The sequence below is a fragment of the Cherax quadricarinatus genome, chromosome 63 (assembly GCF_038502225.1).
Source record: "Cherax quadricarinatus isolate ZL_2023a chromosome 63, ASM3850222v1, whole genome shotgun sequence".
Lineage (NCBI taxonomy): Eukaryota > Metazoa > Arthropoda > Malacostraca > Decapoda > Parastacidae > Cherax > Cherax quadricarinatus.
Window position 1 is genome coordinate 3,204,998 of NC_091354.1, and position 26,868 is coordinate 3,231,865.

At 38.0% G+C, this 26,868-nt stretch overlaps 1 protein-coding gene across 7 annotated transcripts in view; it reads right to left on the reverse strand.

Moving 5' to 3' along the window:
• The window catches only part of Herc4 (HECT and RLD domain containing E3 ubiquitin ligase 4), a 113,080-nt gene that overhangs the window by 75,767 nt on the left and 10,445 nt on the right, over positions 1-26,868 (reverse strand). For 5 of the 7 annotated variants that reach the window (XR_011393761.1, XM_070098573.1, XM_053790421.2 and 2 more), the window contains 6 exons: positions 25,955-26,040; positions 23,409-23,559; positions 16,727-16,961; positions 14,502-14,604; positions 6,911-7,063; positions 2,680-2,802 (listed from right to left, as the gene is read on the reverse strand). Coding sequence is in view for 6 of the 7 variants with exons in the window: in XM_070098573.1 (XP_069954674.1) it covers positions 2,680-2,802; positions 6,911-7,063; positions 14,502-14,604; positions 16,727-16,961; positions 23,409-23,559; positions 25,955-26,040 (851 nt within the window). In the remaining variant the exon portion in view is untranslated. The remainder of the gene's footprint in view (positions 1-2,679; positions 2,803-6,910; positions 7,064-14,501; positions 14,605-16,726; positions 16,962-23,408; positions 23,560-25,954; positions 26,041-26,868) is intronic. The other 2 variants (XM_070098572.1, XM_070098571.1) reach the window with 2 other exon arrangements.

Genomic DNA, 26,868 nt, shown 5'->3' on the forward strand with positions numbered 1-26,868 from the left:
TGCCCCTTCTATCTTTCCTCATGATCTAGTATCCTGGTGGGAAGATTGCATCTGTTATTGTCTCCGTGAGTTTTGTTTCTGTAACTGCTATGATGTCTGGGGACTTCTCATTGATTCTTTCTTGCCATTCCTCATGTTTATTCGTTAATCCATCTGTATTTGTGTACCAAACCTTCAACTTCTGTTCTAATACTGTAACTGTGGTGCAGGGGGTGGAAACAGAGGGATCAGTGTGTGATGGTTGGTTTGGATTGTTCAGTTGCCTTGGGGGTGTCGTGGCTGGAGTCCTTCTGCAGGTGTTTCTGGGGGGTGTGCTTGTCCTTCCATTTGATCCTGGGTTATTCTGCTCTCCTTTTTCATTTCCTCCCATTTCTCCTTACGTTTTTGAACTCTCTCTTTCATCGTCTTCCTTTCGTCCTGTGTTCTGTCTTGATCGAGGTACACACTCCGGAACTCCTGCTTGCCTCTCAACCGTGCTTTCTCCTGCAGGATCATGGTTCGGGTTGATTCTGCCTTGAAAATTATTTTGAGAGGCCGATTCCTTTTCTTTGTGAACCACCCAATTCTCCGAAAATTTGCCACCTGGGTCATGTCCCCCTCGCCTATCACCTTCATGATATCTTCAATCGCTTTTTTCTCCTCCTGCTTTCTTTCATCATAAGTTTCCCCTTTAGCTTCGTCTAGCCCATAGACAAACACGGATCTCTCCCTTTCCACCTCCCACTGTGACTCCCACTGCATCCTCTGATGTGTTTTAGTTTCTTCCCGTGGAGTGTTCCTTCCTTCACTCCCTTCCCTAGTTATGGCCCCTATGCTTCTTGGTTTGTCCTTCCTGCTCACCTGTTCCTGGCCCCCACAGGTATCTGGTAAGGTCCTTGCACATGTCCTAGTTCCTTCAATGTCTTCCAACCTCTCATTCTGTCCTAGTGTGCTCCCTGCCTTTGTTTTGGCCCCATGTGGGTTTGACAGGACCTCTGCATACAGTTTAGTTTCCATGCTTCCTTCAGACCTGTTGTCTGTGTTTGATGTAGCCATTGCCGATGCTACTTCTGTAATATCTTTGTCTCTGTGCTGTTTCAGATGTCTCAGCTCCTCTTCTAATCTCTCTATCTTGATTTCTGCTGCTGTGGCCTGTTGCTTCCACCTTCTGCATTCTGCTGCTAACCTCTCTTCCATCTTCCTTTCCAGCTCATCTAGTCTCCTTCTCCAGTCTTCCTCCCTTTTTTTGAGCTCTACCTCCCATTCCTCCCTCCCAGATTCGTCCTTGGAGCCCCTTGTCCTCATCCTGGTTCTAGGTTTCCCCCGTTGCTCCACAGAAGGGGGGACGGGTGGTTAGGGGGAGGGGAATAGATGTGTGTGTGTGCGTGTGTGTGTGTGTGTGTGTGTGTGTGTGTGTGTGTGTGTGTGTGTGTGTGTGTGTGTGTGTGTGTGTGTGTGTGTGTGTGTGTGTGTGTGTGTGTGTGTGTGTGTGTGTGCAAGAAAAGTTCTGTACATGATCAAATCAAGCAAATCATTAGTGTGAAGGATGCAACCTTTTATATATATTCTTTTCTTTCAACGTACCAGCCATATCCTACCAAGGTAGGGTGGCCCAAAAAGAAAAACTAAAGTTTTTCTTTTTAAATTTAGTAATCTGTACAGGAGAAGGGGTTACTAGCCCCTTGCTCCCGGCATTTTAGTCGCCTCTTACAACACGTATGGCTTACGGAGGAAGAATTCTGCTCCACTTCCCCATGGAGTTTTATTTTTTTTTTTTTTCCAACAAGTCGGCCGTCTCCCACCAAGGCAGGGTGACCCAAAAAAGAAAGAAAATCCCCAAAAAGAAAATGCTTTCATCATCATTCAACACTTTCACCACACTCACACATAATCACTGTTTTTGCAGAGGTGCTCAGAATACAAGACCTCAAATCCACAATCCGAATGCAAAAACTGTGATACACGTTGAATTTTTTTAAATGTCAATATACAAAAAATTGTACTTGCCTGAAGTTGCAGGGTTTGTTCATTTCCAAAATCTTCAGTAACACACACAAATGTAGACTACTTTAGTACCAGATCGTGAAATTAGTGTAATTATGGGAGCAGATTACTGCCATTGAAAAAAAAAAAAGACAAAATGAGTACATTCTTCACTCAGTAGGAGGACAAGCTGTTTAAGATACAGTCCTGTATATCACAGTAAAGATATTGAAAGGCAGTGCTTATTTCTCTTACCAGACGATTTTTATGAACAATTTCAAAGTATATGGGTGTTGAGTTATCTTAATAAAGTTCAACCTGATTTAAGCAATTTTTCAAGCAAGAAGTCCTTGTAACCCATGAATAATTTGGCAAGAGTTTAACAATGGACATAGTCAATGTACCATTACTGAGGTAGACAAACATTCCTGTATAACCATGTGAAGAAGAAATAAATATTTAAAATTTATCAGTAAGTATACAGGTATGAATGGTATCACTCCCCCATAATTTAGAATTCACTTAGTGTAAATAGATTAACGTAACCTTCTGCAGCAATAATTTATGCCTAACGCTTCATACCTTCTACACTCAACTGATAAGCTCTCTCTCGAGTTAAATTATACGACTTTCTGCCAACTCAAAATGCCCTTATAAATAATTTTTTCTATTTATTTAAAAGATTCACTAAAATTACATAAAAAAAGGTCAACTAACATTCGGATAGCAGGTAACAGAGCAGCTCGCCTGCTCCACAGAGTCGAACATCTCTGCTAATGCAAGCTTGCAGCCAATGAATTCTGCATCAATTAAGGTTGCAGGTGGGCCAGCAACCCTCTCCTGTAAAAGATTACACTGCACTATAAAAGGAAACTTCAAAATGCAGAGCTTGGAATCATCGAAGAGAACGCCTTAACTGTAACTGCCATAAACTGCAGAAGATTAAATATAATTTTGAGTTTTAATGTGTATTAGCTTGTATTTATCAAAACTTCTCAGTTCCAAGTATAGAATGTTTTGAGGCATTAAAGAATATATTTACCTACCATAATGGTATGGATACCCCCCTCATTAACTGGGCTAAATGTCAGGGTGATAATATCCATGGCTACTTTATGTGGCATTTCGTTTCAGCAGTTACAATAGCCATGAGCACAAAGTACTTTTAACAATGACCATTACCCACTAATGTAGGGTGGTCCAAAGAACATATTAACCCCTCACCCAGTCTCTAGCTGTCATTTAAAAAGTGCACGAACACCTTGAAATGTAAGCTCATATATCAACAAATATTTAAATGAGCAAAATTCTTTCTTTCTTTAAATAAACTGGCCATATCCCACCACAGCAGGGTGGCCCAAAAAGAAAAACAAAAGTTTCTCTTTTTAACTCTAGTAATGTATACAGGAGAAGGGGTTACTAGCCCCTTGCTCTTGGAATTTTAGTCACCTTTTACGACACGCATGGCTTACGGAGGAAGAATTCTGCTCCACTTCCCCATGGAGAATGAGCAAAATTCATGCCCTTAAATATAAAATTTTCCTATTTTCAAATAATTTTCTGAATTCTAAGGCACACTTCTTGTATGCAGAAGCTCCTAATACATTTTGGCAATGAAATGTCAATACATTAAGGTAGTGATAAGTGAATTACCATGAATACTCTTCAGCTCATGACTGTCTTGGTGATTACAGAATGCACTGTAGTTGTGCCATACAACATGTTGGTATATATACTAAAACCAAAAGCAATTAGGAAGAAATAAACAAGCACAGGATTTTCATCAAACTATTGCAAGAAAAGCCTCATCATTACAGTTAAAACTCATATCAAGGAGGACACTCAAAAGGCATAAGCTTGAGCCTATGATGAAATAACTATGTTAAGAAGTCCGGAGAACTACCAAAGTGTAAATAATAATTAGTACAAAATAAAAAAAATAAATGCAAAAAGAGAAAGCTTTTGTTTCTTCTTTTTCAGGTTGCTCTGCCTCTGTGGAAGATGACTAGCGTGTTAAAAAAAAAAAAAGTGTCTGAAAAAATTAAATTTGGAGGAGCTTATAGTCCTTGATCATTTACATTACTGTATACAGAATTAGTAAGACCTAAAACTTTCAGTATTTGGTGCAAAGGAGTAAACCCACCTCCCGGATTACATTAAAACAAAATGAAGATTTGTGAGGCAGCATATTATATACAGGAAAAAGCCAGAAATGCTAGAAATAATGGCATTACCCAAAAAAAAAAAGAAGGTGTCTTAAAAAGAGGAATGCCCAGTTGCTCTGATTACTACATAGTAATGACTAATTACTACTACATAGTAATTACTTGATTACTACATAGTAATTACTGAGAAAACATAATACAACAAGCTTACCATTTTATCAAATCAATGTAGTCTTAATTCCTGCTAAATTTTATCTTCTAGTTCATCATTTTCAAAACATCAAGACTTCAAAACTTTAAGACTAGGGCCACATTTTATTTTTGAATTTCAGTGTTCTTTGGTGTGCAGCAATGGTATGCAAAGGATATTATTACCCACCAGTTTACATGTCACAAATGTTTACTCTGGCAAGAGCAGACGATTTTTTTTTTTTAACAAGTCAGCCGTCTCCCACCAAGGCAGGGTGACCCAAAAAGAAAGAAAAAATTCCCAAAAAGAAAATACTTTCATCATCATTCAACACTTTCACCTCACTCACACATAATCACTGTTTTTGCAGAGGTGCTCAGAATACAACAGTTTAGAAGCATATAAGTATAAAGATACACAACATATCCCTCCAAACTGCCAAATCCACTTAACAAGTTGTTGTATTCTATACAAACAGTTACAAGTTAAAACTTACGAACAACTGCTCATCAAGGTTTTCCTTGAAAGCCTTTCATCCTTGAAATCATTTTTCTTCAATACACATTTTGTAAGATCATTTTTTAGAAGCATTTTCCATTTCTAATGGAAGAGAAAGATGAATCAGGTCTTGCTGCTTGAAGCCCCATACTACTCTGCCATTTGCAGAGATGTTAGTTTCCTCCCAGATTCATTCCCTTAAGAAAGGAGGAATCATGAAGTGCTTTTGGAAAAAACAGTGCTAGTGGCACCTCTCACTGGATGGACCAAGGTCAAAAGATAAGTTTTAAGAAAAAAACCCAACAGCCAACCCCATCCCCCACAAAAAAAAAAAAATTATATTTTATATATATATATATATATATATTTTTTTTTTTTTTCAACAAGTCGGCCGTCTCCCACCGAGGCAGGGTGACCCAAAAAAGAAAGAAAATCCCCAAAAAGAAAATACTTTCATCATCATTCAACACTTTCACCACACTCACACATTATCACTGTTTTTGCAGAGGTGCTCAGAAGACAACAGTCTAGAAGCATACACATATAAAGATACACAACATATCCCTCCAAACTGCCAATATCCCAAACCCCTCCTTTAAAGTGCAGGCATTGTACTTCCCATTTCCATAATTTTTTTTATCACACTAGAATAGGGAAACACTCCAAAGGGATCTGGACAAATTGCAAAAGTGGTCAGACAAGCAGTTGCTTGAATTCAACACTAGTAAATGCAAGGTCATGAAGACTAGGGAAAAAGCATAAATAAAAATTTTTTACTAATTTGAGCCCAATTTCATTCTATTTCCAGAATCAACTAAATTCATCTCTATTTCAGAAGTATATCTTGCATTCTATCAAATAACAGCCAATCATAAAAACTATCCTAGAAAATGCCTCCAGTTCTGCTTTTCCCATCATGCACTGCATGGGGCAGGATGTTTTTTCATACTGTGCACAACCAGCACACAGACCCATTCTCTCATATCTAGGCCAATATTTACCACTCACAGCTAATCTGAGAGAGCTGAGCTCAAAATGTAGATCTACCTAAAGGAACCTCACATTAACAACATATTAAGCAGTCAACTTAGGTAGTGGGTAAAGGCCTAAATCAGAATTTAGCTGAAACAGTTAAGAGCTTCTTATATGCCAGATCAATTATTATACTGCAATTTAAGGTACACAACTGAAATTTAATGCTCATATCCAACAGTGTCAAAAGTCTGTAAGAATACACTAAAATTCACTGTTATGTTTCCCAAGCTGCAATCCTAACACTGTACTTCTCCCTCATATACCTATACTGAACATATGAGATTTATACTTGGAGATCCACTTTGGCAGTCCACCTAACCAAATAGCTCAACACAACATAGCTCTCCAAACTATCACAAAGTAATTATAGTAATACATTATTCTTCCTACTCAAGTCTGTAAACCTTCTTAATATAAATGCCATTCATATATGGTTACCTTGCTCACACTCCAACTGCACTTGTAACCATGAAAAATCACTTTTCTACACTCACTACCTAACACACTCCCACAAGCCTGCTGGATACTCAAGCCACTAGCACTCAAAGCCATCATCCCCCCCCCTCCAGCCCTTCCTGGAACAACACTTACCCTTCCTTCCACCCCACATTTACACACCCTATCATCCAACTCTGCTTCAGTCTCTCTAAATACCTAAATCCCCTTAACTCAGAATTAAACCCTTGGTAACAGTACACCCTCTTGTAATTTCTATGCTCCTCACATTCACACCAAATGTTGCTCTCAAAAATAAGATCTCTAGGGCCTCTATTTCCTCACTGCACCCATATAAAAATGTTTGTACTACTATACTCCTAGTACATTCCCAACAGTTAAACTTACTTCTTTCCACAGATGCCTCAACACATCTACCTTCCTCCCTCCCCTATCCCTCTCTGGCCTATTCTACTATTCACTTCATCTTTCATAAACCTATCTGCCAAAATGTCCACCCTGCATTCGCTTCCTCCATACTCCCACCCTTCAATCTAATACAGTATCCCACTGTTAGCTGAACATCGATGTTCACTACACTTGTATGAAAAAACTGTCAACTTACCTGAGATGGAATGTACACGATTGTATGACATCTTCCACATGCAACTTGACTAACTTTTGAGCCACAGAGATCAAGCACAGTGCGAGGAACACTCCCATCATCATTTGTACCATGACCAAGTTGACCATACCGGCCATATCCAAATGTCCAAAGCTGAAAATTAAATAACTTTCGAGTTTTCCAAATTGTGACAACACAATATGAAGTGAACTGAATATGCATCTGATTTCCCCGTGAAGGCAAAGAAGTTAAATATAGTTTGTGAGTGCCATTACAAATACTGGGTGATTTAAGTCAGATAATGAACCTGAACACTTTACATTTCCTCTTTTTTGGATCGCTGTGACTTGGTGGGAGACAGCCATTGTGTTAAAAAAAAAAAATCCTGAATGGCACAGACAACACAGGATTGGATATGGATAAACATATGACCACCAATGTTTGCTGAGAGGGATTTTCAGGGGATTAGGAATTATAAAACAATATTATATCTTCAATATTATGTCTTCTTTTTGGGTCACCCTGCCTCGGTGGGAGACGGCCGACTTGTTAAAAAAAAAAAAAAAATTATATCTTCAGAAGTGGATAAAATAACTGACTTATAAGCATTCTCACAAAGGTAACCTCATTCATCACCACAGCTGGAAATATTTTAAACTGAATTTTCTTTTATATCTACAGAATTCTGGAACATTTAAGTCAGTGGGAAATAAGTAGTGATTAATTTCATGTGTAACTGTATCTAAATCTTACTTATTAATACATTAACCACTTCCCACTAAAGCAGGGAGACTTGTCAGCAGATAGTTAAACGAGAGATGAGGTGAATCATAGAAATGACTAAGGAAATAAGGTAGGAGAATTATGAAAGCATTTGTGGAGACAAAGAACTTTATCCATGGAGGCAAAAAAAATTAAATGTACCAGAGTATATGGTACTAACACTGTTGTATGGGTGTGTAGCATGGGTTTTGAGAGCTGTAGTGAGGAGACGGATGGAGGCAGTAGAGACATCGTGTTTGAGGGAAATATGTAGTGTGCGTACTATGCAGAGAATTCAAAGTTTAGAGATTAGAAGGTGTGGAGTTACTGAAGTCATTCTTCAGAGGGCTGAGGAGAGACTGTTGAGGTGGTTTGAACATTTAGAGAGGATGGAGAAAAATAAGATGATTAGGAAGGCACATAAACCTGGAGTGGAGCAAGGAAGAGAGGGAGGGGTAGAGGTCGTTCTAGGAAACGTTGGAGGGGAAGAGTAAAGGAGGTTTTGAGTACTAAGGGCTCAAACATCCAATAGGCTTGTGTGTGTGTGGGCATGTTAGACAGGAGCAAGTGGAGTCAAGCAGTTTTTATGATTTAATGTGCTGTTGGAATGTGAGCAAGGTAACATTTATAAAGAGATTAATAGAAACTGATAAGATCGAGTCCTGGTAGTACAGTGCCTACAGTCTGGAGGGGTGGGAATGCTGCAGTTTTGGAGGGACATCTGAACTGAAATGTCAGCATGTTTTTGGCAAAACAGTGATTGAGTAAATGACAATGATATGGTTTTCTTCTTGCTTAGGTCACCCTATCTCTGTGGGAGGGGGGGAGGGAGACTGCTGGTGCTTAAAAAAAATTAGCTGTCTTTTGAAAGGAGCAAACATCAGAATTGTGAATATCCAATGAAATGCATCCCCTAACCTCCTTAAATACCCCTTGCTCTTTCACAATTTTGCTTCCTATTTCTTTTTTTTTTTTTTTTAACAAGTCGGCCATCTCCCACTGAGGCAGGGTGACCCAAAAAGAAAGAAAATCTCCAAAAAGAAAATACTTTCATCATCATTCAGCTCTTTCACCTCACTCACACATAATCACTGTTTTTGCAGAGGTACTCAGAACACAACAGCTTAGAAGCATATACGTATAAAGATACACAACATATCCCTCCAAACTGTCAATATCCCGAACCCCTCCTTTAGAGTGCAGGCATTGTACTTCCCATTTCCAGGACTCAAGTCCGGCTATATAAAAATAACCGATTTCCCTGAATCCCTTCACTAAATATTACCCTGCTCACACTCCAACAGATCGCCAGGTCCCAAATACCATTCATCTACATTTACTCCTATCGAACACGCTCACGCATGCCTGCTGGAAGTCCAAACCCCTCGCCCACAAAACCTCCCTTACCCCTTCCTTCCAACCTTTTCGAGGATGACCCCTACCCCGCCTTCCTTCCCCTACAGATTTAAATGCTCTCCATGTCATTCTACTTTGATCCATTCTCTCTAAATGACCAAACCACCTCAACAACCCCTCTTCAGTCCTCTGATTAATACTTTTATTAACTCCACACCTTCTCCTAATTCCCACACTCCTAATTTTCTGCATAATATTTACACCACACAGATTTAGATTTGCCACCGAAGTGGCTAGTTTATTGTGCACCCCCATATCCATCCTGTGAACGGTAGTGCAAGAGCACATGGATACACAAAAGGCCCAGGAACTAGGCCCCAAGGGGTTAACATGAATACATATGGATTTATATTTACATATCTATAGTTCACTTATCTGTTACAAGCAAATTTAGGAAATTTGCTTAGTATATCTGGTATTTTATTTTCATTAATAAGATATCTTGACATGTCACATAGGTTATTATACTGTCTATCTCTGTACACCACACATTCCACTGCCTCCAACTGCCTCCTCACTGCTGCATTCACAACCCAAGCTTCACACCCATATAAAAGTGTTGGTACTACTATACTTTCACACATTCCCTTCTTTGCCTCCATAGATAACGTTTTTTTGTCTCCACATATACCTCAATGCACCACTCACCTTTTTTCCCTCATCAATTCTATGATTAACCTCATCCTTCATAAATCCATCCGCCAACATGTCAACTCCCAAGTATCTGAAAACATTCACTTTTTCCATACTCCTCCTACCCAATTTGATATCCAATTTTTCTTTATCTAAATCATTTGATACCCTCATCACCTTCCTCTTTTCTATGCTCACTTTCAACTTTCTACCTTTACACACACTCCCAAACTCATCCACTAACCTTTGCAATTTTTCTTTAGAATCTCCCATAAGCACAGTATCATCAGCAAAAAGCAACCATGTCAATTCCCATTTTGTATTTGATTCCCCATAATTTAATCCCACCCCTCTCCTGAACACCCTAGCATTTACTTCTTTTACAACTCCATCTATAAATATATTAAACAACCATGGTGACATTACTCATCCCTGTCTAAGACCTACTTTTACCGGGAAGTAGTCTCCCTGTCTTCTACACACCCTAACCTGAGCCTCACTATCCTCATAAAAACTCTTTACAGCATTTAGTAACTTACCACCTATTCCATATACTAGCAACATCTGCCACATTGTTCCCCTATCCACTCTATCATATGCCTTTTCTAAATCCATAAATACAATAAAAACTTCCCTACCTTTATCTAAATACTGTTCACATATATGCTTCAATGTAAACACTTGATCTACACATCCCCTACCCACTCTAAAACCTCCTTGCTCATCTGCAATCCTACATTCTGTCTTACCTCTCTTTCAATTATAACCCTACCATACACTTTTCCTGGTATACTCAGTAAACTTATTCCTCTATAATTTTTACAATTTCTTTTGTCCCCCTTCTCCAAGATACGATACTACATGCCGCAAACTGCCCTTCTCACACTATACCATTCACTAGTACATGTATATCCATACCTCACCTATGCTATCTGTGCTTGGGGTTCAACTGCAGCAACACACCTAAAGCCAATAATAACCTAACAAAAAGCCACAGTAAGAATAATCACTAAATCCCATCCCTGGCAACACACCCCCCCACTTTTCATAGATCTAAACTTACTCCCTGTTCAGAACATGCACACTTCCTACTGTGCAATCTATATCTACAGGACCTTAAATTCCAATATTAACCTAAAACGCTTTCTTGATAGTTGTGACAGGATCCACAGGCATAACACCAGACACAAACATCTCTATGACATTCCCAGTGTTCGACTAAACCTTTACAAAAATTCAATGTATTTCAAAGGACCTACAATCTGGAACACCCTACCTGAAAACTCTAGAACTGCAGACACATTCATCACTTTCAAAACTACAGTTAGAAAACATCTTATCTCCCTGATCCACCCCAACAACTAACTACTTGATAACCACCTGGTGGTTCGCAATTACACTCACTCACCCACTGACTATAAACCCAGAAATACTAATCTTAATCTTAAAATAATAAATCCTAACTAGTCATAAGTTTGCCTATGATACTCCAATATAGACACCTTGTATTGTGCCAAAACAAAAGCATTCACATTGCTAAACTCACAAATTATGATGTAGTCACTCAGCCTTAATACCATAATCTGTAAGGATTTAATGTTAAGAATTAATCTAAGTTTGCTCGAAATGCCTAGCCATGCTAGGTGTCCTAGTGGCCCCCTCTGTAATTAGTATTTTATAACATGTAAACTACACAATACCCAAAACCTGTAAACCCCACATTGTAACCCTTATAGAGAATAAACTTGAAATTGAATTGAATTGAATAGAATTGAATTGAATTTATATAAAGGGACTATACATGCTCTCCGCCAATCTCTGGGTACGTTCCCCTCTTTCACACATTTATTAAACAAAAATACCAACCACTCCAACACTACATCCCCCCCCCTGCATTTGTCATGATCTCGTCAGCTCCAGCTGCTTTACCCCCTTTCATCCTACGTAATGCCTCACACACCTCCCCCACACTCACATCCTGTTCCTCTTCACTCCTAAAAGATGGTATACCTCCCTGTCCAGTGCATGAAATTACCACCTCCCTTTCTTCATCGACATTTAAAAGTTCCTCAAAATATTCTCACCATCTACCCAAAACCTCCATCTCCCCATCTACTAACTCCTCTACTCTGTTTTTAACTGACAAATCCATTTGTTCCCTAGACTTTCTGTTTAAATCAATCCAAAATTTTTAATTATTTTCATTAAAATTTCTTGACAGTGCCTCTCCCACTCTATCATCTGCTCTCCTTTTGCACTCTCTCATCACTCTCTTCACCTTTCTTTTACTCTCCCTATACTCTACTCTTCTTATAACACTTCTGCTTTGTAAAAACCTCTCATAAGCTAACTTCTTCTCTTTTATCACAACCTTTACTTCATCATTCCACCAATCACTCCTCTTTCCTCCTGCACCCACCCTCCTATAACCACAAACTTCTCCCCCACATTCTAATACTGTATTTTAAAACTATTCCATCCCTCTTCAACCTCCCCACTGCTCATACTTGCACCAGTCCACCTTTCTGCCAATAGTTGCTTATATCTCACCTGAACTTCCTCCTCCCTTAGTTTATACACTCTCACCTCCCTCTTACTTGTTGCCATTTTCCTCTTTTCCCATCTACCTCTTACTCTAACTGTAGCTACAACTAAATAATGATCCAATATGTCAGTTGCCCCTCTATAAACGTGTACATCCTGGAGCCTACCCATCAATCTTTTATCCACCAATACATAATCTAACAAACTACTTTCATTATGTGCTATATCATACCTTGTATATTTATTTATCCTCTTCTTCATAAAATATGTATTACTTATTATTAAACCTCTTTCTATACATAGCTCAATTAAAGGCTCCCCATTTTCATTTACCCCTGGCACCCCAAATTTACCTACTACTCCCTCCATAACATTTTTGTCCACTTTAGCATTGAAATCCCCAACCACAAGTACATACTCTCATACTTGGTTCAAAACTCCCCACGCATTCACTCAACATTTCCCAAAATCTCTCTCTCTCCTCTACACTTCTCTCTTCTCCAGGTGCATATATACTTACTATAACCCACTTTTCACATCCAACCTTTATTTTACTCTACATAATCCTTGAATTAATACATTCATACTCCCTCTTTTCCTGTCATAACTTATCCTTCAACATTATTGCTACTCCTCCTTTAGCTCTAACTCTATTTGAAACCCCTGACCTAATCCCATTTACTCCTCTCCACTGAAACTCTCCTACCCCGTTCATCTTTGTTTCACTTAAAGCCAGGACATCCAGCTTCTTCTCATTCATAACATCCACAATCATCTATTTCTTATCATTTGCACAACATCCACGCACATTCAGACTTCCCACTTTGACAATTTTCTTCTTATTCTTTTTAGTAATTATTACAGGAAAAGGGGTTACTAGCCATTGTTCCCGGCATTTTAGTTGACTTTTACAACACGCATAGCTTACGGAGGAAAGATTCTTATTCCACTTCTATTTCTTTCTATTTATTAATATCTCCATGTCATACAGAAGATACAAAATGCATACACTTATAAACTCCTAGGAGGGAAGGAAGAGGTGAGGCAAGTAAAACTATTGGAATGTGACAAATCTTGCATCAGCAGAGAAGAGGTATACTGGCCAGTGTTGTATGAACTGCTCTCTGATTTATGGACATCATGTCTGCCCCAATCCTGTACATCCCTATTGCCATGACTGTTCCTAAATCTATTATGGTTCTCTTCAATAATGTTCTATGTTCCATTTATGTGGGTTCTCCAAGAGTACTGGTGTTCCTGAATTCTGGTGTTTAGATTAGTACTGCTTTGCCAACCTCTACATGGAATCCCTAGAAGCACAAAGAGTCACCATCATCCCTTCAACCATCACCTATGACATGTGTTATAGGTGATGTCATTGTAACACAAAAAGATTATATATAAAATATGCAATAACTTTAAAATACTTGAAACTTTGGAAAGTTTCCAGACAATTGAGAGATGTGGAGCTCATGAAGGATGTAAACAGAGTGAATGGGTGACATGCAGACACCATACTAATGAATCAGGAGCCATATAAACAAATTTTTGGTTTTAATTTGAAATGTCAGTATTAGCAAATCGCTTTAAAGTGGGGCCCTCCTGTACACTTCTCTCATTACAACAAGCAAGTTAAATAAGAAGCTTTGATTGGGTCCTTTCTGAAAGATATAAGATCTGAAGCCCCAAATACTTAGAAGGAAACTGCAGCATCATTAGCAAGATCTTTGCCATGCTACACTGTAAGTCACATTTCATCAAAAATTTAACAGAAAGGGCTCCAAAAATATTTTAAGCACCCGAAGAGGATAACTGACAACAGTTGGCTCATTTTTTCCCCCACAGGTAATCACCACAGATATCACACAAGTGAAATGAATATCTCCATTATCAGCTTCAAAACTATTATGCTACCAGAGTTGGCCAACAGCTAGGATGCCATTACAACCAGAGTATGCACCATTCCCTGTGGTGGTTGTGATAATACATCAGTACACAGAACACTACTGAAGTAAAGAACCAATGTGCATTTAGCTAACTTAGCCAGACTGATGGCTCACATACTACAGGAAGTCTTGGCAACAATGTTTTACAGAATTGGGACAAGTGTGCCAGCCAGAAATTAGAGGACTGTTCAATAACATAGTCCAGCATACTTCTCTCAGATTTGTCACACTCATAAAAGAGTTAAGGCATCAGTGAGACATTATGCATATATATATTAGTTAGTACTCACCTTACCATGAGAATCAAGAACTGCAGTGTGGCCTTCCCCAAGTGCAACATAGAGCAATGGCTCAGAATAAGACTCCAAATTGGGAACCAGTGCAGGTGTTTCACTGCAAACCAACGCTTAATAAACTGTCTATATTAGACAAACATTTAATAACTGATATACACTAAATTATGGAGGCCTTTTAATGCACTTACTAATAAACATCTCTAATACAACTATGATTATGTTAATGGGTAGAACATTCCAAAAGACCTTCCTTCAGAAGTAAGCGAACTGTAGATAGGAAGCATAATACAGTAGACCCCCCATATCCACAGGGGATATGTTCCAAGACCTACTGTGGATACCTGAAACTGTGGATAGCAGAAAACCTTATATACAAGTCATTTTCTGCTTACATACATACTTATGACAAAGTTTAATTGATAAATTATGCAAAACAAGTCTGGAATTAGCAGTTTTTCACTGATGGAAAGCATTTCACAGCTTCTCTTAGGCTTTGAAGAACTGCCAACATCACTACTAATGCACTTTGGGGCCATTATTAAGCAAATTAAGGTTATTTCAGGCCATGGTAAACTGTGGATAACTGAAACTGCAGATACTGAATCCTCGGATACAGGGGTTCTACTGTATCCAAGCAGTTGCAAGTGATCATTTGTGCAACTTATAGCATAATCTTTTTGGTTATTCAGAGTTCTTAATACTAAAGTTTGTAACTTCTAAGAGAGTTGTATCAGAAGGGATAGACATAATGCAAGATACAAATCTCTTTGAAGTCCCTAGCATTTAACTAAAGTAGAAAATGTGCAAAAAGCCAAAGTTCTCAATATACCATTGGCTTCAAACAATACTGTTATGTTAACTAAGTGATTAATGATAATTAGAAATCAAGCATATCTAATACAACTTGTATATCAAGCTCCTGTTCAGTATTCATACTCATGAACACCGTATCTCCATAAATTTTCAACACAAAAATGTTCTTACTAACCCTACATTTTAGTAATGCAATTTTAAGAATCAGATTTGCTTAGTAATATGATCCCTGTACTTAATTTTTTATTAAAATAATTATGTTGCACTGAGCATTTGATCAACACAACTTTAACTATTCTATCATAATTTTAAGACAAGTATAATAAGTCTGCTTGAAATGCATTGCTTTTACATGTCTGACAACCTACCAATCTGTTATTATTTATTTTTTTTTTTTATTATCACACCGGCCGATTCCCACCAAGGCAGGGTGGCCCGAAAAAGAAAAACTTTCACCATCATTCACTCCATCACTGTCTTGCCAGAAGGGTGCTTTACACTACAGTTTTTAAAACTGCAACATTAACACCCCTCCTTCAGAGTGCAGGCACTGTACTTCCCATCTCCAGAACTCAAGTCCGGCCTGCCGGTTTCCCTGAATCCCTTCATAAATGTTACTTTGCTCACACTCCAACAGCACGTCAAGTATTAAAAACCATTTGTCTCCATTCACTCCTATCAAACACGCTCACGCATGCCTGCTGGAAGTCCAAGCCCCTCGCACACAAAACCTCCTTTACCCCCTCCCTCCAACCCTTCCTAGGCCGACCCCTACCCCGCCTTCCTTCCACTACAGACTGATACACTCTTGAAGTCATTCTGTTTCGCTCCATTCTCTCTACATGTCCGAACCACCTCAACAACCAATCTGTTATACAATAGTATTTTAGAAAAAAAAAAAAACTTAAATTGCTGCAACTGACAATTTTCACCAATTTTATCTATTTCCTATAATCATTACAAATTTACTACTACTGTGACTAATATAATATCACATTACAAAAAAAATCTTATACTGCATAATTATAACAAAGCAAAAAAAAAAAAAAAAGGAGTGACTGACTCAAAGTTGGGCACTTAGCATCAAATCTCATCACCACAATATGAAGACCCAGTATCAGGTAAAAGGAAGGAGAGACCTGTAGCTAGAGTTCAAAACTTGCAACCCAACAAATCAAGATTACTGTTCAAAAAGTATTTTAATAAGCAGAAATGATCATATCCTCAGAAAGTCATTCTTAAGAAAGTCAGTAGGATAACCAAGTGATGTACTGTACAAAGTTCATGAAAGTTCAGAGGCAAAAATAAATCGGTGAAAAATAAAAGATGGGTTTGATTCAAAAAATTGCAATTACCCTACAACTTGACAGGAAAAACTTAATTAAGCAATGTTAGTTATATCTTACCTTAAATTTGGATCTTTCTTAGGAGTATAACCTAATTGGCCATACTTGTTTGAGCCCCATGTAAGCAAGAAGCCACCATGAGTGAGAGCAGCAGAGTGATGTCCTCCAGCAGTGATAAGAACTAAGGGACTTCCAACAAGAGATTTAACAAGAGCTGGCTCTTTTTGAGGTCCCTCTTTATGACCCAGGCCAAGCTGGCCCATATTATTCTGGCCCCAAGAATAGAGGTCTCCATCTGAAATTTACAATACAAAAGTGTTGATAATGACTGGCAATGTTAATGTCACAAGCACACAAGATTAAGTAAAGAACTAAGTATAAAGTAACAAGAATAAAAGTTCTCTAAGTAAGGATGGAAGAAAGCAATACATAGGTCTTTAGTCACACTGTTATGTAAGGTAAACATTGCAGCTGTTAAACTGTATCATGTTCAAGTAATTACTAGGAAAAATGGGAACTTTATATTTGGCAAATACTTAAAAGGTTATGATCTAACCAGGTTTTTAATATACAATTACAGTACTTACATCATGCAACACTAATACCATAAGGACTAAGCCCTGTCTCATTAACTGCAAGTGTATAACCATGCCCAATAAATATGCAGTAACAGACTGTATACAAATATGAAAGAAAGATCAGTAGAGTCAACCCTTGTGACATTTTCACATTACAGCTGCAACCATCTTTGTACTGTTGCCAATAACCTCCCTTCCCCCCACACACACACAAAAAAAAAATACAATGCCTCGTAGTGCATAATGAACTCTATGGTTTCAGCTTTTGAAAATGTTAATAATAAAAAAAAAGTTAAAAATACAAGAAATGCATTATTCACTGCAAAAGTAAAAGGGATAAAATACGCAGGAGTTCTCATGAGTAGCATTTTGTGGCCCCTCAATGCATTTGTTTTGAGTGATGGAATTGCAGCTGCTGAACCTTGATTACCTGCAGTTGAACATGTGGAGTTAACTAGAAATTACCAAGTTCATCCTCAAACCCTCCCAAAATAGTTTCCAGTGATTAAATGGAAATTCACAAACAATATACTAGTACATTATCATCGTGCTCCTCTCATAAACACTTTACTAAATTTTTTAATATAAATTTCATTGTTGTTACTCAATCCTCCAACTGAAGGTAAATGTTTGAACAACAATTTAGTCTCTCCTGGGCTATTATCAACTCACAGCTAAGAAAGTAAGCTAGAAGTAAGATAAACAAACAAGTTGAGAGACAGTTGAGGTCAGATAAAGCAAGACGTCAAGGTCTATTCAAGTCACAGGTGTTCAAGATGAGATTATTTGTCAATTTTCATCACCTTACTAAAATTAGGTAGTAGGTTGGTAGACAGCAATCACCCAGGGAGGTACTACCGTCCTCCCAAGTGAGTGTAAAATGAAAGCCTGTAATTGTTTTACACGATGGTAGGATTGCTGGTGTCTTTTGTCTGTCTCATAAATATGCAAGATTACAGGTATGTCTTGCTACTTCTACTTACACTTAGGTCACACTACACATACATGTACACATTTATTTATACACACTCATCTGAGTTTTCTTTGATTTTATCTTAATAGTTCTTGGTCTTATTACTTTTCCTTTTATATCCATGGGGAAGTGGAATAAGAATCTTTCCTCCGTAAGCCATGCGTGTTGTAAAAGTCAACTAAAATGCCGGGAACAATGGGCTAGTAACCCCTTTTCCTGTAAAGATTACTAAAAAGAATAAGAAGAAGAAAATTGTCAAAGTGGGAAGTCTGAATGTGCGTGGATGTTGCGCAAATGATAAGAAAGAGATGATTGTGGATGTTATGAATGAGAAGAAACTGGATGTCCTGGCTTTAAGTAAAACAAAAGCTGAAGGGGGTGGGAGAGTTTCAATGGAGAGGAATAAATGGGATTAGGTCAGGGGTTTCAAATAGAGTTAGAGCTAAAGAAGGAGTAGCAATAATGTTGAAGGATAAGCTATGGCAAGAAAAGAGGGACTACAAATGCATAAATTCAAGGATTATGTGGAGTAAAATAAAGATTGGATGTGAAAAGTGGGTTATAGTAAGCGTGTATGCACCTGGAGAAGAGAGAAGTGTAGAGGAGAGAGAGAGAGATTCTGGGAAATGTTGAGTGAATGCGTGGGGAGTTTTGAATCAAGTGTGAGAGTAATGGTGGTTGGGGATTTCAATGCTAAAGTGGGTAAAAATGTTATGGAGGGAGTAGTAGGTAAATTTGGGGTGCCAGGGGTAAATGAAAATGGGGAGCCTTTAATTGAGCTATGTGTAGAAAGAAATTTGGTAATAAGTAATACATATTTTATGAAAAAGAGGATAAATAAATATAGAAGGTATGATGTAGCACGTAATGAAAGTAGTTTGTTAGATTATGTATTGGTGGATAAAAGGTTGATGGGTAGGCTCCAGGATGAACATGTTCATAGAGTGGCAACTGATATATCGGATCATTATTTAGTTGTAGCTACAGTTAGAGTAAGAGGTAGATGGGAAAAGAGGAAGGTGGCAACAACAAGTAAGAGGGAGGTGAAAGTGTATAAACTAAGGGAGGAGGAAGTTCGGGTGAGATATAAGCGACTATTGGCAGAAAGGTGGGCTAGTGCAAAGATGAGTAGTGGGGGGGTTGAAGAGGGTTGGAATAGTTTTAAAAATGCAGTATTAGAATGTGGGGCAGAAGTTTGTGGTTATAGGAGGGTGGGGGCAGGAGGAAAGAGGAGTGATTGGTGGAATGATGAAGTGCAAAAGGAGAGCAGATGAAAGAGTGGGAGAGGCACTGTCAAGAAATTTTAATGAAAATAAGAAAAAATTTTCCTAGGTAGTAGGTTGGTAGACAGCAACCGCCCAGGGAGGTACTACCGTCCTGCCAAGTGAGTGTAAAATGAAAGCCTGTAATTGTTTTACATGATGGTAGGATTGCTGGTGTCCTTTTTTCTGTCTCATGAACATGCAAAATTTCAGGTGTGTTTTGCTACTTCTACTTACATTCAGGTCACACTACACATACATGTACAAGCGTATATATACATACCCCTCTGGGTTTTCTTCTATTTTCTTTCTAGTTCTTGTTCTTGTTTATTTCCTCTTATCTCCATGGGGAAGTGGAACAGAATTCTTCCTCCGTAGGCCATGCGTGTTGTAAGAGGCGACTAAAATGCCGGGAGCAAGGGGCTAGTAACCCTTTCTCCTGTATATATTACTAAATTTGAAAGGAGAAACTTTGGTTTTTTCTTTTGGGCCATCCCGCCTCGGTGGGATATGGCCGGTGTGTTGAAAGAAAGAAAGAAAGAAAAAATTTTGGAGTGAGTTAAACAAGTTAAGAAAGCCTAGGGAAAGTATGGATTTGTCCGTTAAAAACAGAGTAGGGGAGTTAGTAGATGGGGAGAGGGAGGTATTAGGTAGATGGCGAGAATATTTTGAGGAACTTTTAAATGTTGAGGAAGAAAGGGAGGCGGTAATTTCATGCACTGGCCAGGGAGGTATACCATCTTTTAGGAGTGAAGAAGAGCAGAATGTAAGTGTGGGGGAGGTACGTGAGGCATTACGTAAAATGAAAGGGGGTAAAGCAGCTGGAACTGATAAAGGGAAAGGGGACAAAAGAGATTGTAAAAATTATAGAGGAATAAGTTTACTGAGTATACCAGGAATAGTATACGGTAGAGTTATAATTGAAAGAATTAGAGGTAAGACAGAATGTAGAATTGCGGATGAGCAAGGAGGCTTCAGAGTGGGTAGGGGATGTGTACATCAAGTGTTTACATTGAAGCATATATGTGAACAGTATTTAGATAAAGGTAGGGAAGTTTTTATTGCATTTATGGATTTAGAAAAGGCATATGATAGAGTGGATAGAGGAGCAATGTGGCAGATGTTGCAAGTATATGGAATAGGTGGTAAGTTACTAAATGCTGTAAAGAGCTTTTATGAGGATAGTGAGGCTCAGGTTAGGGTGTGTAGAAGAGAGGGAGAATACTTCCCGGTAAAAGTAGGTCTTAGACAGGGATGTGTAATGTCACCATGGTTGTTTAATATATTTATAGATGGTGTTGTAAAAGAAGTAAATGCTAGGGTGTTCGGGAGAGGGGTGGGATTAAATTATGGGGAATCAAATTCAAAATGGGAATTGACACAGTTACTTTTTGCTGATGATACTGTGCTTATGGGAGATTCTAAAGAAAAATTGCAAAGGTTAGTGGATGAGTTTGAGAATGTGTGTAAAGGTAGAAAGTTGAAAGTGAACATAGAAAAGAGTAAGGTGATGAGGGTATCAAATGATTTAGATAAAGAAAAATTGGATATCAAATTGGGGAGGAGGAGTATGGAAGAAGTGAATGTTTTCAGATACTTGGGAGTTGACGTGTCGGCGGATGGATTTATGAAGGATGAGGTTAATCATAGAATTGATGAGGGAAATAAGGTGAGTGGTGCGTTGAGGTATATGTGGAGTCAAAAAACATTATCTATGGAGGCAAAGAAGGGAATGTATGAAAGTATAGTAGTACGAACACTCTTATATGGATGTGAAGCTTGGGTGGTAAATGCAGCAGCGAGGAGACGGTTGGAGGCAGTGGAGATGTCCTGTCTAAGGGCAATGTGTGGTGTAAATATTATGCAGAAAATTCGGAGTGTAGAAATTAGGAGAAGGTGTGGAGTTAATAAAAGCATTAGTCAGAGGGCAGAAGAGGGGTTGTTGAGGTGGTTTGGTCATTTAGAGAGAATGGATCAAAGTAGAATGACATGGAAAGCACATAAATCTATAGGGGAAGGAAAGAGGGGTAGGGGTCGTCCTCGAAAGGGTTGGAAAGAGAGCGTAAAGGAGGTTTTGTGGGCGAGGGGCTTGGACTTCCAGCAAGCATGCATGAGCGTGTTAGATAGGAGTGAATGGAGACGAATGATACTTGGGACCTGACGATCTGTTGGAGTGTTAGCAGGGTAATATTTAGCCCTTTGAGGGTCGACAGGCCCTCTCCGAAACTCGTTCTCAGGGTCGGCCAAATTTAAAAAAAAAAAAATATTTTCTCTTATGAAAAGATAGAGAATCTTTTCCCGATCATAAAGACACCAAAAGTTTGAAATTTGATAGAAAACTTACGGAATTATGCTCTCGCAAAGTTAGCGGTCTCAGCGATGTTTACGCATCGGCGATTTTGCCCACTTTGAGCCCCATTTTCGGCCAATTTCACTGTACTAGTCGACAAAAAACATGAATATTTCGCTAGAACTCCATTTTTTCTATCGAATGTGTGCAAGAAACCACTCATTTATGAAATTCAACTATCCAGTACAGTGGTCAGAATTTAGCAATTTTGCCAATTTCACACAAATTTCAAAAGATGCCAATTTTCGAATAGGGTCCAGAATAAACAAGAAAGACATTCCTGGCACTAAAATGACATTTCCTCTGGTCATTAGTCACGTCTCAAGGCCCCTCTTATATTCTTTTGCTTTCCACTTTGAATTTTTATTTTCACAAAAAATATAAGATTTACTGTTATGCAGACTACTGCATTAGTGTAAAAAATGGTATAAATATTATTGGTGCACTTGTGAAAGAATATTAGACTCACCAGTTGACGTGTATTGCACGCTTGGCACGATTTGTTTACTTTTGAAGTTTGGTAAAAATCGAACATTTCTGCTACTTTGAGCTCAATTTCAAGGCACCTTTATTTGTAAAACCAGTCAAAATCATCTCAATTTCTGTAATATGTCTTCCATTCTATAAAATGAGACCAAGAAAACTAAAATACAACAATAAATACCATACGAAAATACACTGCAAAGTCGCTGATTTATTAAAAAAAAATGGTCAAAGTTTTTTTTTTCTCATTATGCACTGTGTGTTGCAGGATTTTTTTTAGACTGTGGACACTGACCACATAGACCCATTCTTTCATATGAAGGCCTACCAGCTTTCTCCCACTAGATTTGAGGCCGCTAGAATTTATGAGTACTAGTACGTCAAAAACCCCTACACGTAAGACGTACTAGTACGACGAAAACCCTCAAAGGGTTAGTGAAGGGATTCAGGGAAACCGGTTATTTTCATATAGTCGGACTTGAGTCCTGGAAATGGGAAGTACAATGCCTGCACTTTAAAGGAGGGGTTTGGGATATTGGCAGTTTGGAGGGATATGTTGTGTATCTTTATACGTATATGCTTCTAAACTGTTGTATTCTGAGCACCTCTGCAAAAGCAGTGATAATGTCTGAGTGTGGTGAAAGTGTTGAATGATGAAAGTATTTTCTTTTTGGGGATTTTCTTTCTTTTTTGGGTCACCCTGCCTCGGTGGGAGACGACCGACTTGTTGAAAAAAAAAAAAAAAATTACTTTTATTTCCCCAGCATGGCAAGCCTCATATGTATGAAATGGTTATTTGAAGAGCATTAAACAACTTTTGTATTTCAGTTTTTGTAAGGAATGTACTAAATGCATGGCCACACTATTTTTCTGCCAAAATTAATGCACTGCATAAGGAGCAAATGATTCTCTACAACTAGCCAGAGATTACACAGGTGGAGTGCCAAAATGTTTATATATTATAAGCAACATAGTTCAAACAACAATCAACTCATCAGTTCAACAATTTAAAATTTTAGGAAATTTTAACATTTACATTGCAAAAGCACAAAAGATTAGCATAATATTCCATAAATAAGATAATGCAACTCCTTACCTGAAGTCAGAGCAAGGGTATGATTGGAGCCACATGCAATTTGTAGAGAATGCTTGCGGGCTAAGCTCTTCACTAACTTTGGTGTGGGAGTATGCCATTCTGTTGAATTAATACCCAATTGTCCAAATTCATTTGCTCCCCATGCATAAATCTGAAAATATTTTGTGGTTAATCTACTTTCCTAAGTCCTTATTTTACAATTCTCTAGTCATAATTACAGATGATTTTTTTTTTTTTTTTAGCAAGTCGGCCATCTCCCACCGAGGCAGGGTGACCCAAAAAGAAAATACAGTGGACCCCCGGTTAACGAATTTTTTTCATTCCAGTAGTATGTTCAGGTGCCAGTACTGACCGAATTTTTTCCCATAAGGAATATTGTGAAGTAGATTAGTCCATTTCAGACCCCCAAACATACACGTACAAACGCACTTACATAAATACACTTACATAATTGGTCGCATTTGGAGGTGATCGTTAAGCGGGGGTCCACTGTACTTTAATCATCATTCAACACTTTCACCTCACTCACACATAATCAATGTTTTTGCAGAGGTGCTCAGAATAAAACAGTTTAGAAGCATATATGTAATAAAGATACACAACATATCCCTCCAAACTGCCAATATAACAAATCCCTCCTTTAAGTGCAGGCATTGTACTTCCCATTTCCAGGACTCAAGTCCGACCATGTATTAAAAAAAAAAAAACGGTTTCCCTGAATCCCTGCACTAAATATTACCCTGCTCACACTCCAACAGCTTGTCAGGTCCCAAATACCATTCGTCTCCATTCACTTCTATCTAACATGCTCACATACGCTTGCTGGAAGTCCAAGCCCATTGCCCACAAAACCTCCTTTATCCTCTCCCTCCAACCTTTTTGAGGATGACCCCTACCCTGCCTTCCTTCCCCTACAGATTTATACGCTCTCCATGTCATTCTACTTTGATCCATTCTTTCTAAATGACCAAACCACCTCAACAAGCCCTCTGACTAATACTTTTATTAACTCCACACCTTCTCCTAATTTCCACACTCCGAATTTTCTGCATAACATTTACACCACACATTGCCCTTAGACAGGACATCTCCACTGCCTCTAACTGCCTCCTCACTGATGAATATTAAATAAAATTCTTGCAATAATCTAGGAGTGAACAGAATAAGAGATAGCAAACAGTAAATTTTTTATTAATGGAGCTAAATTTACAGCGGCCAAAAGAACACACATATTCTAGTTAAAAAATGGATTACGACTTGAAATGTCAGTCCACACTGTGATGAATGCTCATTATACAACTTAATTACCACAGAGAGTGCCAGTGTTTTTGTGGATGTTATTTACAACCTGGCAACAATTAGAAGGGCCTGATACGAGTGACAAACAGTGCAGTCATGATACATTTAAAACTACCAAGGCAGTGAACAGGGCCAGGGTTATTGATACAGTTATAGGGGATTTAAACTACAGAAACAGGACTGGCAAGTTCAGGCTTCAACTAAATAATGTAGAAATTCAATGCAGAACATTAAAGCAACGTGATTAACAGGGAATGATCAATCAGCGAGGATAAACTTTTTATTATCATGGAATTCCTGTTTTGTAGAGATGTGAATACCTTGAAATTCCAGTTTTCCAGGGATGAAAATTTGATGTTAGGGTACTTCTAAATGAAGTCCAAACCACACAAACCTATACACAGTTTTTGCCTAAAAGGCACACAATGAAGGGGAGACGCAAGAGAAATCAGAAATAAAATTTCTACCTCCTTTTCAGTGGGCTGCCCTAGTAAGCTTATTAATGAAGAGGCAATATCACTAGCATAACTCTGCTTCTGTAACTTCAAATAGGTTGCTATCTGCACATCATTGTAAACAGTACTAACTGGGAGAAGAGAGTGGCCTTAGATTTTATTACTGGTGTTATAAACATTACACAATACAGTAGTACACCTACCATCCGACTTACGACCTGCTCGACTTATGACCACTCGACTTACGACCGTGTTTTTTATGCCAAATTTCTGGGAAATAAACAACTATTTGCGTTGTACACAGTGTTTATCCTAAACCTTACAGTATAAAATACAGTACTAACAACATAAAAAGTAAAGTAAAACATGAAATACCAAAATAAAACAAAATAAAGTCATTACAAAAATGTTTTGTTGATATTCAGTAGTAAAGTTCGACTTACGATCATTTCGACTTACGACCGGTTTCTCGGAACCGAACTCGGTCGTAAGTCGGATGGTAGGTGTATATTACTGCACTTACAGTAAATGTAAGGAAAAGCACTAAATCCCATAAGGGTCATACAGCACCTAAGGAATGACAATTTTTTTTTTTAAATATCATGAAAAGCTACAATTTTTGAAAAGCCCATGGGATGCTCAACACTTCAGACACTTGGAATGCAATAAGGTTTGATCTGAAGATGGGGAGGGTAGTGCCAATTATATTAAATTTATACGGACTTTATGCTATTCCTATTAGTTTTAACTGAAACCATCCACAAAGCATAATATAGTACATCATGTACCTACCAGTCCCCAAGAAGTAAGTGCTATCGAGTGTTGATCACCAGCTGCAACCTGTACTATGCTGTAGTTTTGTAGATCATCAATTTGTTCTGTAAATTTTAATAATTTACAATACTTTACTAATTTTTAGGAGAACAGTATATTTGAATAAAAAGATCAAATACCAATGAAAACCAGGAACTGATCAGAATTACTATACATCTTTGAAAGAAATGTCGAACTTGAAAACTACTCTAAATATTTAACATTAATATTTTGCTTCATTTTATTCTTATAAAATATTTGTATGGTGGTGACATACCAGAACACTGAGATTTAACAAGTTACACCTAAATTTTAAAGCCACTCACTCTTTAAACACAAACAAGATTTTTCAATGTAAAGAGGTAACATGCAGCATCCCTCATACATTTGCATTACAAGTTCAGAGATTGGAAATGAAAAGTGAATAACTTTTCAGTCCACCCTAAACCATTAAAATAACCAACAAAATTTAACTTTTTATGCAGTTCTGAAACTACAATGGTTGTTTTATCAAATCAAATCAAGTTTATTCTCTATAAAGATTATAATGCTGAGTTTACAGAATTTGGATATTGTGTGGTTTACATGTTTTAAAATACTAATTACAGAGGGGGCCACTAGAACACCTAGCATGGCTAGGCATTTCGGGCAGACTTTGATTAATTCTTAACTTTAAAATATTACAAATTATGAGGTAAGTTGGTATTATGGCTAAGTGACTAAATACTAGTTTGTGAGTTTAGCAATGTGAATGCTTTTGTTTTCGCACATACATAGTTTCAGTATTGGAGTATCACAGGCCAACTTATGACTAGTTAGGATTCATTATTTTAAGATTAAGATTGATATTTCTGTGTTTATGGTCAAGTGGGTGAAGTGGTCATGAATCTGAG